Genomic DNA, 12280 nt, shown 5'->3' on the forward strand with positions numbered 1-12280 from the left:
TCACCAGAAGGGAAAGCCAAGAAAGCACTTTAGAGCCAAGGCTACAGCACTGCACTGTGCTGGCTGAAGGAGCAATGAATCCTCTACTTTCTGCTCCAGCCAGCTATGTTTGCATCCCAGCTCTTCTGAACAACCAGCTCCACCTGTCCCAAGTCATTCCAACACTCCTGAGTTACCTCAACACTCTCACACTTGCAAAATCCCCTAACTTTAGGGGAAAGGGAGGCATACAAACCCTCTGTTTATTAAACCTCCATCCTCCAAAAGCTTTCTGTTAGTATTGTAAGAACATGCCACTTCCTACAGGTTGCTCAAAAAATGGCAGATGAGCCAGAGGTCAGTGGTGGCTGTCACAGCCGGGGATGGAGATGCCAGCTGTTTCACAGGCCAGTAGGGCCAGCATCTCCCATCTGCAGAAAATGGTCTCCACAAGAACATATGCAAACATTATGGGCCTTTAATTGGAGGTTTTATCACATACACTTAGGAAAGGTACAACGAAAAACCCAGCAGGTATTTTCTTGGTCAGCAAAGCCTGGTCCAGACTCCTCTCTCTCCCTCCCACTCAGCTTCTTGTGAAATTATCCAAATAACTGGAGATTTAGATCCATTCCAGTTGCAGGAACACTTCAGAAATAACCCAAGCCCAAACCACAGGGAGAGGAGCCCAGTTCTCCATCCTGCAGTGGTCTCTACCCATGGCTTGGCTGCTGGTGCAGAGTGTGGAATCAGGGGAAGCAGAGCTGGACTCACATCCGATGCTGTTTCTCTTGCTGTGAGTTTTCCTCCCTGCAATTACCAAACACTCAACATGCACAGGCTTTGGGGGGGTGTGCAGATATCCAACATCTGCCTGTTTAATCTCCTTCCCCAGCCCTTGCCACAGGCCTGCAGAGACACAGGTGTTCCCCTGCCAGCCTCGGCTGCCCCGCAGCAAGCCCGTTAGATGGCACCATGGGGCAGCACTGCCTGCACCTTCCTGCCTCCCTTCCTCCTTTCCTTCTCACCCAGACATGTCTTGACACTGCTCCAGCCCTCAACAGGCCCTTTGTGCAGGGCAGCAAGCTCTGAGCTCTGCCACAGTCACTTGGCTGAGCCCACAGAACAAGGAGCAGTGACAAGGCTCACTGTGCCGTGTTCACCCCTCATCCCTGCAATCACACTCCTCAGCACCGCAGGATGTTTCCAGGATCAGCCTTTTCTTTATTTAAGGATTTTTTTATAGGCAAATGTTACATTTTTTGGACACACAAATGTTAAAATTATTTATCCTATGTGTATTCACCTGCGCCCACCCACAGCCTGTGCTGGCTGTCTTAGGGAATTCATTCATACACCTATATACAGTGGCCTGGTGGAAAGTGTGTTCTGAGGTTTGAAAGACTCTAAAAAGGTCTTGAAAGTGTCCACTTTGTCTGCTTATGTTTGTGCAGTTCAGATTCAGGAGCTTTGTGTCTGCCTAATGCAGTTTGCAGATTGTGTATCTCACTTTCCTAGGCTGAATTTTGTTCTGACTCCTCTTACTTTGCTCTCTCGTCTATAAAAGCAGGATTGATACTGAAAATAAGCAATAAATCGCTGTGTATACTCAGGTGTAAAGGCTTTTCAAAAGCAAGACAGCTGGCAGCACACTGCTGTCCTGGTTTGGACTTTTTGTGATAGACATTATATTGATTGAAACTTAAATAGGGAACGAGGGTGTTTGCTGACCTTTTTCTGGTGACAGAAATGTCATTTCAGGGTGAGACTGTGCCTTGAGCTTTTATAGGGACCTGTTGTCCTGGGCACAGAACCAAGGGAGTTTCTCCTCCAGTAAGGATTGCAAGATAGGTAGTAGTTGCCATTTAAAAATGAGGTTCTTAAAAGGAAAAAAAAAGGAAAATTGCAATTAAAAGAAGCAAACTCATAATGTGTAGGTTGGTTAAATGCGCACAATTGTAAATATAGACAATAATTTACAGGCTTTTCTCTTGAAATATTAGTGCTGCTATAAGGAGCCGTGTGTGACTTACAATGACAAACCTGACTGAAAATGAGAGATTAAATTGACATTACGTATTTCTTAGCTGTGTACCAACTAGCCAAACAAATGCTATGAATTCTGTCATTTATGATGGAAGCTAGATAAAAATTGTATAATTACTGAAGTGAGTCACCTAGTTAAATGGCACTCCTATATGGACAAATTGATTTCAATGCAAGATTAATGGCCTTTTGCTGCTGGTTTACATGCCTGCCAAAGACCAAACTATGTTGTTGCTAAGCATCATTAATGGATTAAAATAGGGGTTCTGCATAACTCCTACAGTGTATCTTCCTTCCTCCTAAACAGTGTGTTTAGTTTGGCTCTAGCCTAGCACTTGTTAGCCCTACTAACACATGGATCAGGGCAGCTCACACGTATGAGGGAGGTTAATGCAATCCCAGGAACTCTTTCAAAAGCTCACAGGTTTTCTTGTGGATGACTTCGCGGAGCTTGCGCACGCGCCGGATGCTGGAGGTGCCCACGAAGCTGTCTGGCTGTAGGACAGCCATGCCATTGTGGACATCCCCCATGATGATCAGCTGGCCATCCACTGTGGTCATGTTGGGACACGGGCAGCTCCAGTCCATGTTCAAAAGCGTGATTTCCAGTGGTTCCTTCCCCAGGAATTTTAATCCCATTTTTTCATCCTTGAGAATCTCCTCCACCGTCACCAGGGCGTGTCCCGAGTCCTGGTCTTCGGTCAGCTCCGTAATGCGGCCCAGGATGACAAAGTCACTTTTGCAGAAGCTGGTCACCAGCTTCTGGCGGGGCTTGCAGGCCTTGCAGTGCGTGTTCTTCGGGAAGGGGCACATCTCCTCGCAGGCCTCCCGGCTCTCAAAGTTGTTCTCATTGCCTCCGCACCCGCCATAGATGAAGGACTGGCACTGCTTTGTCAAGCTGTTGTAGGCCCACCTGGGCTCATAGGCCTTGCAGTGGCCTTGAAGGGCTGGCAGGTTGCAGGTGTTGATGGGGCCGTTCATGCACGTTAGCATGCAACGCTCATAGGTCTCAAAGTGGTTGAGGTTGCTGTTGCAGTTCCCATAGATGAAAGTAAAGCAGTTGTTTTTCTTGGCATCATAGTACCACCTGGTCTGCTCTTCCCCACAGTCTTCACTGTCTGGCTGCTTCAGGCACTCATCGGTGGGAAAATGTGTTTTGTTCTGGGAAGCTTCCTTGGATGTGGGCTCTCCTCTGATGACTGACAAAGGGAAATCCACCTGGAGGAGGCCACCGCTGTTCTGGGCAGTGCAGGTGTAGATTCCTGCATCCTGAAGCTGCGTGTTGTAGATGACCAGCTGGGCGATGTTGGTGACCACCACGTTCCCTCTGACGTGGTTTGGCTTCATGATGACTTTGTCCTTCCCATCCACCTGCTTCTCCCATGTGATTTCTGGCTTGGGTCTCCCTGTGACATCGCAGAGGAAGCTGACAGTCTCTCCTACATAGACAGACTGCTGGACAGGGTTGTTCACCAGCACAGGTGGCAAGATATCAACGACTGTTGTCTCGGAGTAGGCGGTGGTAGGGCGAGCTGTTGTTTCTGGGGGGATAGGGCTGGTGTTTGGCCAGGTGAGATGGTACCTACAGGTGACCACGTTCAGTGTTATGCCCTTGATACAGGCCTCTGCATCCATGTAGCACTTGTTGTAGTAGGTGAGCCCATCAGAGGCACAGGTGAAGCTCGGTTCCTTCTCACACCTGTCCTTGCACTTGCAGACGGGCTGCCCGTCCCAGATGTCACACTCTGAGCCTTGCTGGATGCACATGAAGCGGTCACAGGTTGCCTCTTTGGGCATCCCCACAGGCCCCTTTTTCCCCTTGATGTCCATGTAACGAGCGGCCACACAGCTCTTGGTTCCACAGACATTGGGGCAGCACTTCTCAAAGGTCTCACACTCCTGTGGGGAAGGAAAATAACCTGATCATTACTGGGAACAGAGTAAAGGCCTTTTTGGAGACTCAGCAAGCAGAGAGCCCAGAAACTCAGCTCTGCCACAGATATCCGTGATCTGAAACTCAGTGTCCCTGCTGTCAGTGAGTAGGAACATCCCCTCAGCATTTCCCAGTGAAGTGCTGAAGGAGAAGACTCTTGGGAAGGAAAATGTAATTCTGTTTCCTAAACCTCCTCGTAAGTCTTTACCCCAGAGTCACATGGACTGCTTGACTATGAACCAACCACCCCCCTTCCATGCTCTCTGAAATGCCTGTGGACAAGCCCTGAGAAACAAGAGCAGATGGAAAGTCTTATCATATGGCTGTAGGCAGTAATCCTTCTTATTTTCCACACAAGTATGTAAAGTATTATTTGAATTCCCTGAGACTAACAGCCGGCCCTTGGAGGTGAAACTGCCAAGGATTTGTAATTGTTCACATTGTAGAGGAAATAGAATATCTCAAGGTAATACTTGCTCCAAAAATAGTTTTTCTATGGTATTTAGAAAAACAAACCCCAAACAGCTCATTATGGCTTCTCTGTCCTATTTTAGTCCTATTTTCAAATGCAGCATCACTCTACTAGTGATTTATTACACCCCGCCTCGGCTATAGTCAGCTCTAAATTGTGGTTAATTTTAGCAGAATTTTCATCTTCTGTGCAGAAAAGGTATTTGATACGTGTGATCAGGGTTTCTGGGTGGTTATGGATTATTTCAAGGGACCAGGAAAACAGCTACCATGTGGCCAACAAGGGTTCACTTCCACCATGTGTTAAACCTCTACAAGCCCCCCTAAAATCCATCAGCTTTTTCCCTAAGTGAGAACAAAATGGTTTTTAAGCTACCACACTAAAGAGCTTCTCCGGAGTCCCATATCCTTTCCTTATTGGGAAAAAGATGACCTAATACAAAAACTCTTTCCCCATTTCCAGCTGCACATTACTATGTTTCAGAAGCAAAGCTAGAAACCAGGATTGGGGAGGTTTTCAGCTGGGGTTAAGGAGTGTGGCTTGGCAGAGTCCTTGGTTGCCTGCAGTACACTCACTCCATCCAAAGTCCCAGGACTCTGTGCTACCACTAGGCAAAAAGAATTTTTGTAGCCACTGGCTTTTGGCTTTCAGGTTTTGGCCAGTAAATTATTAAAACATCATTGTCTGCTGCTGGTGCTGCTGCTGCTGGGGTTTTGAAAGTGTTTTAGTGTTCATTGCTGCACCTGGTAGCTGGAACAGAGGCAGCTTATTTGGAAATGGCAAAAGTAAAAAGAGCGCCTTCATTCCTAACACATGGGATCCATCTGAGTAAATGTCTTTGTTTACTTATGGCCAGAATTTTTGTCTTTTTTTTCCCCCTTTTTAGCATTGCAGAAACAACCTGGCTACAGAACACAAACCCAAACACTTTTTTTCAGCGCAGTAAATGTTCCTGTCAGCCAGGTTTGGGCTGCAGAAACTCTGTCACGGGACATGATGTAAGAGGTAGGACAAGCAGGTATTTTCAGATGCCAGCCTGAGCTGGCAGTGCTGACAAGTTGAAAAATGAATTTTAGGGTGGTAAGCTAAACACATTTTGAGCTGGGAGCATCCCACAGAACATCTGTCTGGTCATTTCAGCCATGCCCTATTCTGCACCCCGAGCAAGCTTTGCACTTCAAATGCAGCAAAGGTTGATTTGTATGTTAAATTAAACTATTTCATACAGGATTCCTCCCGGGAATATAAAACATTGATGATGGCCACCAACAACAAAGAGCAAGATGACACTGTTAAAATACTACAGATTGGCCTCAGGGCATGCTGAGTTCTGGAGTATCAAATTCAGACATTTCTTCTGACATGAAAACAAGGAAAAGGATCAGAGTGAGTGCTATACCCACACCAGCAAAAATGAGAGCTGACACACACCTCCCCTCTTAACTGATAACCCACCAAACCTTTTCTATGTTACATCAGTCACGGGTCAGTTCAACACATGTGCTGTCTGCTTTGGGTTCTGCCTGGTGCCAGCGCCCTTCCAGCTGGGATAGAAGGCTCCCACCAAACCCCCCGAGAGCTCCAGCAGCCCCCGTGGTGCAGAGACACAAAAACGTGCATCACTCACCAGGTCAGCGTCGCATTCCCTCTTGCAGGTGCTCTGAGCATCGACCCACAGGTTGGGGTTCATGTCATTGGGGCATATCCCAGCGTGGGAGTAGCGGATTGGAGGTAGGGCTCTCCCTTTCAGAGACACCTCCAGAAGCAAGAGGACAGTGCTCTTCCCCAGCAAGATCCACATCCACCGACTGAACAGTACCAACAACATCTCAGAACTTCTCCAGGGCAGTGTCCGAGCTTGAAGCAGTTCTTGTTCTCTTGGGGTTGCTCTTTTTTTTTTTTTTTTTTTTTTTTTTTTTTTGGTAAGCCTTAAGTTTTTGAGGAACCCAGATGCACCTGACTTCGGTAAAAACTTCAGCAGGCTCCTCTGCTGCCTCTGTCGATAGTGCAGTTTGGTCTGGACCTCATTGGATTAAAGGTCCTAGGAAGTCACCCCCTTATTTTAAGAGAAACACTACTTGTGCGAGCAGAGTTAGCTCTATTTATACCCTGCCTCTGTTAACAAGTCAGAAAAAGTAAACTTGATTTCTTTGACAGGCACACGCTTCCTATGTCCTGGTGGCAGTCAGACAGATTTGTTGCAAGAAAAAAAAGCTGGAAAGAGTTCAAAAGGCTGGAACTGGCATGGTGGGACCCCTGCATGTTTCTGAATGCAGGGAGGCCTTCTTAACCCCTTTAGACCTAAAGTACTTCCCTATGCTAAGAATGGCATTTAGTTCTGAAAGGGGACTTGTCTAAGTAACACGGACCCGCAGTCAGGGGATTTCCCCACAGCAAGGGGCTACACAATCACTTGCTAAAAGGAACAAATAATAGGATTGAAGCAATTAAAGCCAGAATATCATATTTTAACAAAGGAAGTAGGGAAGAAATAACTTATTTAAAATTAGGATCAACAAAGCAGAATGTCTTCATAACTTCTACTGGGGCTCTTCTGGACTTTTTTCTTCTCTTTGGTTGGGAGATTTCCATGATGCTAAGTTTAATGCTGCCTTCCAGTCACACCAGGAAGATGTTAAAAGTGTCCCTGAATTCCTCCATATTTCCTGACAGCTAGATCCCATTGTACAGTGCATTGCTGACCCCTTTAACAGCAACAACAAAAAAATATTTCTATGGAAACCTGCATAAAGGAATGTACAGCATTTTTGCGTTGGGGTGTGGGAGGGAAACTCGGTCAAGCTGAGTTCCTCATTCCCTGATTATTACAGCAAGGGACTGATCCTGCTTGTGCTGAACACGTGCCAAAATTCAGAGGTGAGTGGCAGAAGTCTGAGTTGCTCAGCACCTTCCAGGATTAGGGCCTCTGGGCTGAGTTTTGGAGTAGCTTGGATGGATCCTGTGTGTTGCTGAGAGCCTCCTGGGAGGATCAGGTAAGTTTGCATCCCACATGGAGGTTCTGCAAGGCTGGATCAGCAGCACTGTGCCTGGGTAGGAGGGAAGGGTGTGCACCCACCCCATGCCCAGTGCCGAGAGCTGCAAAGCCAGAGTCAGCCCTTACTTTTTTCCACTGGGTTTATAAATCCAGGGTTGTTTTTCATGGCTGAGTTTGGACCTAATTCTCCCCTGAGCAATGAGCAATGATGGCTGCCAACCAGTCCAGCCGGCAGTGAACTGGGTCACCATGGGGCCAGGCAGCAGAGCACAATGACCTGCTGGTGCTCCCCGGGATCACCTCCAGGAGAAAGGGAGGGCAACCTGGAGCCGATCTGCCCCTCGCCGTGGCATTTCTGTAGCAACCCAGGCTGATCAAAGGGGCTGCTGCAGCTCTGATTTGTGTGCCTGCATTAACCATATACACAGTATTTGAATTTCATGGGACGTGCAGAGGGAAGTTGTCCAAATTAGCTATTTATAAGGAGTGAAGTCAACTGCCAGGCAGCAGTTTGCAGTTGATTTATTCTTTCTGAAACTTTAGAAACCTGCATGACACTTGTACAAAGTGCGGCTGTGTGCTAAATGTTTTATTCAGCGCTTGTTTACAAAGACAAACGTAGCGCCCTGTGATGCCTGAAAAAGCCAACCAAAAATGACACATTCCCAAGAGGTACTTAAAATTCTTAAAGCTCTATTAACAACAAAATCACATGTATTAGTGGTTCTGTTGACTAAACAAAGACACTTTACAGTGCAAAACTGACTACAGATAGGCTTTGAAACTAGATGTGCGTGGGCCTTGAGGAGTGCAGGTATCCAGGGAAGCTGCCTTGGTGACCTCAACAGCCAGTGCACACACAGGGACTTTTCCCTCAATCCATGGCATTGCCACAGAGCAGCCATGGATGCAGTCTTTTCCTGCCAGCTTTAATCTTTTGTGGTTGTTTTATCCCTTTACCTGCTGGGCCAGAGGTGGATCCTACAGCCTCCATCTCCTCTCCTGGCACCAGACAGCCAGGTCTGTGCTAGCTTTGGTGAGTGACAGATGTACTAATATGGGCCACCATAGATGGAACTCTGTTCCAAACAGGAAAAAAAAAAAAAAATCTAATTTTTAACTGTCCCTGACCAGGGATCCCTTGCCCAGAGGCACATTTCAGTGGGGGAGCAGAGTGGGGCTCTGAAAAATCTGATACTGGTTTTCATCAGACAGACAGAGCAGCCTTCTGCTTTGCTATGTCGTTCTCCATACACAGGTATATTCTCCACTGAAAGGTAAGTCCCATTGCAGCTTTCTGCTTTCAGCTCTGAGGGATCATGTTTCTGCATCAGTCCCTTGGCCACTTGAGCTCAGCCATGAGAGAGGAAAACATTGCCATAAATCTTCCTGTGAATGTGGGCAGACAGCTCCAGAGGGCAGGGGAAGCTGTGAGGGCTCCAAACAACCCTTGACAGCTGCTCTGTCCTGCCAGGACATCCCAGAGATGCTGTCAGCCAGCCTGAGGAGCACATCCAGGAGGGAAACCACTATACAGGCTGCCCCAGGTTGGCTCAGGGACCACGGGGACCCTGATTGTCCCAGCATGGACAGCCAAGCTCTGAATAATGCACTCACTGTCCCCTGGGTTTCATTGAGGGCTGTTTACTTGCCTGGTTTAAGTTAATTTAACTCCAGAGACCTCAGTAGATCTGACTGGACACTCCAGAACACCACCAGTTAATGACTGTTGTGAACTGCCTGATGGCACCAGTCAGCATCCTGGGTCTGGTCCCAGCAGTGGAGACATTGGTGTGTGACCAGCACCAGTCCTGAAAAGCCCCAATCCTAAAGTGCCCAAGGCCCTGGTTAGGGTTGGTAATCTAGAACTGCCTTAACTGTTGTTGGGTTTCTTGTAAATTATAATTTCTTTGTCCTTTTTTATGCCCTCCTCTTCTGTGCCAAGTGTCGACCCAGAGTGTGTTGTGACACCTTTTAACTGAGGACAGAAAGAGGATTCTCTGATGTACAGAAAACTATAATTTTATTTTGTTATTTTTCCTTTAGCCACTGCTAAAGGAGCAGCAAACTGTTGATCAGACTTACTAGGCCAGCAGCCCTCATCTGGAGTTACTCAGTGGAGGATTGATTTGCTGGTTTTATTGTGGAAGGCTCTTGGCAGGAACCGTCACCCTGCAATGTTAAAACTCCAAGTCCCATTGATCTCTTCCTCGGCACAGGGGCCCTTCCAGCCCCAGCCTCTTGTGCTCCCTGGGCCTGTTGCCACTGGCAGCTGGTTTTGCCAACACAAACACGGCTGCCACCCCCTCTCCAGACAGGCTGTGTCTCATCCCTGCTGTGGCACTTTGCTGCCTGAGGCATCGAGACCCTGCCCGAGGGCTCCCAGCTGGAGCAGCAGTGCCATTGATGTCCCCAGCACATGCTGCAGATTAAGGCCAGGGGTGAAGGCTGGATGCTGGATCTGCTCTGCCTCTGAGAGTAGCATAAAGGAAAGACTCTGTCTGGTCCTTGAGGCCACCCTCCTCCTCCTCCTCTCACAGGGACAGCTGGTCGCAATAGGGCCTGGTACCAACTCCCTGCACTCTTCTCAGTATCAATCAGCCCCTTCTTCCAAATGGGATCCCAAATCTGCCCTGCCCACAGGGACCCTGCTCATGCAGGCAGCTCCAAGGACATGCTCTTCTTCAGCCCCACCATCACCATGCACCCTCTGTAGGTGGCTCCTTGTCCATGCACAGCTGAAAATACCATGCCTGTACTCTAAAAAAACCTGTTTCATTTAGGCAGTAACAGTGTTCCAAGCTGTATGTAAAGCTTATTGTACTTAAAGCTGATAGCCAGACGTTTGAAAGGGAACATCACTGCTAGATGCTGATGACATCCTTTTGGTGCATAGCTGCCAACTGTTTGTCTCAAGCAGGAAATTTCCACAGAGAAATACAGATAATGCCTTGGGACCTCAGTTTAATCTTGCTTTGGACTGCAAAGAGTCAAACCTTCCCCTTTGAGTGATATCCTGAACCTTGGCAGGACCTGCTCAGGGGATGGCCAGGGAACCCAGCTTGGATGTCTTTCCACAGCCCTCAGAAGACCACACATCTCCTGCTGGCTGGATAGCTGGCTGAGCAAGGAGGATTTTTGGCAGCAGGAGATGCACCTCTGAACATCAAAGAGCAGGCAAAGGCTGATGTGCTGGCCACATGCTTTGGGAGCACATGCAAATGGGCCAGGCAGATTTGGCTGAAGGTGTAAAATGGGAACAGCCTGTCTGGGTCCTATTTCGGCTCCCTTCATATGCAAAATTAGCAGCAGAGGCATATTTCAGTTTTCCCGAAGCTAAGATAGAAATCTTCCTGTAAGCACCCAGAACTAACAAGTGCTGGTTTTGACTTCTGAAATAACATAGCTGAGCAGATCTCAGAGAGCAGGGAAGGCTCAGTGGGCACATTTGGCATGGTGATTGCTCACCGAAAGGAGCTGCTGCTGATGTGCACGCTGCCTCATGTGCAGCTGCTCAGTAAGCAGGAGTTAATGTGGTTAGACAAAAGGGCTCAGTTTGGGGGGGGAATCAATGGCAGGGAGTTTATTACAGGGTTATGGGCCACCTGCTAGAACTCAGCATTAGGCCTGCATTGCATTGTGTTTTGGGAAGGGCTGATGGCACTGCACTCAGACAGGGCTAGTGCCAGAATTATTATTTTATGCCTCAGCAGATGGCTTCTGCTCAGGGGTTTTATCTTTGAGTGCAGACATAGGACTAATCATCATTTGCTTTCTCTTTCTCTGCTAATATAAGCTGGGCAGGAAGCAATTGCCAGTTTGATGATGGTTCATTATTGTTTGGTTTATTCTGTCTGAAACAGCATAGCAAGAGGCACCAAGGATACAAAGGAAGATAATCAATGAGATATCCATTATCAGCAAGATATGGCGAAAAGCTGAGCTCAGAAGCTCAGAAGCTTTTACCAGCCCATCTCTTTCTGTCTCTGTTTTAGAGACAAAGCCTAAGATAGCCAATAGATAATTCAGAGAGGTCATGTTGGTATCTTTGGATTGTTAAGATTGCAAAGATTAAATGTTAGGAATGGGTTCATCCTGCCTTAGAGCTGGATGATCGAAATCTCTTCCTAAAGTCCCTTCCAGTTCTCTGTCACTGTCAATGCTGAGTGAGACCTGCTCCCTCAATCAAGCTTTGAGTCAGGGAAACCTGAGCTCTGTAATGCAGCCTGGAATGACAAGAAACAGAAATCACAGTCAGTGGCATTAGGGCAGGGCCAGCACTTTCTGTGTCAAGGCCTCTCAGCTACCTGGTGTACAGGCTGGACCATGTCCTGTCACCTGCTGAGTGACAAATACAGACAACACGGACACACGAAGCTGAGCACCTTATTTTGCTGCAGGTTTTAAGAGTTCATAGTTAGTTTTATGGCAAGATTGAATAACAGCACTTTAGGGAACTGGCACCAAACCCGTGGTGTGCAGATGGAAATGTTCCCATGTGGCTGTTGAGCTGGTTTATCTGTTGTTGTTCTTTATATTTTCAGTTGTTCTGCTTCGTTCCAGCTCGGTTTGAATCAGAGGTCAGAATAAAAGTGAGGTGCACGTGCTCAGGCTGATGAGTGCTCAGCACATTTTTCACCAGAGCCGGTGGTGTTTCTCCAGGAATGTTAAGTTAATTTAGTTCCCCATGTAGAACTAATGAATATTACTGAGCCCTTTGCACAGATTCACTTCAGTCTACAAATGACCCTAATTTAACCTCCCTTATTTACTTTTAGGAATGTAAAGCTGGGAGGAAATCACTTGCTGAGTATTACACAGCAACAGCCTCAAAAGGTTGGAGTCCCAAGACCCT

The 12280-nt window shown here is 47.4% G+C and overlaps 1 protein-coding gene across 1 annotated transcript; it reads right to left on the reverse strand.

Annotated features, from left to right (window-relative positions):
* Positions 1-444: 444 nt before the first annotated feature.
* WFIKKN2 (WAP, follistatin/kazal, immunoglobulin, kunitz and netrin domain containing 2) lies at positions 445-8458 on the reverse strand. The gene is made up of 2 exons (XM_015645456.3): positions 6058-8458; positions 445-3924 (listed from the first exon to the last, which is right to left on the reverse strand). The coding sequence occupies exons 1-2, from the start codon at positions 6256-6258 to the stop codon at positions 2413-2415; spliced, it is 1713 nt and encodes a 570-aa protein (XP_015500942.1). The 5' UTR covers positions 6259-8458; the 3' UTR covers positions 445-2412.
* Between the last annotated feature and the right edge of the window lie 3822 nt (positions 8459-12280).

This window comes from Parus major, chromosome 18 (assembly GCF_001522545.3).
Source record: "Parus major isolate Abel chromosome 18, Parus_major1.1, whole genome shotgun sequence".
Classification (NCBI taxonomy): Eukaryota; Metazoa; Chordata; class Aves; order Passeriformes; family Paridae; genus Parus; species Parus major.

What these genes read in the sequence shown, in the direction of transcription:
- WFIKKN2 (XM_015645456.3), bottom strand. Translation starts at nt 6,258, where the DNA reads ATGTTGTTGGTACTGTTCAGTCGGTGGATGTGGATCTTGCTGGGGAAG. An exon ending in GGGAATGCGACGCTGACCTG is followed by an intron (nt 3,925 to 6,057) that starts GTGAGTGATGCA and finishes CCTTCCCCACAG; the next exon opens with GAGTGTGAGACCTTTGAGAA.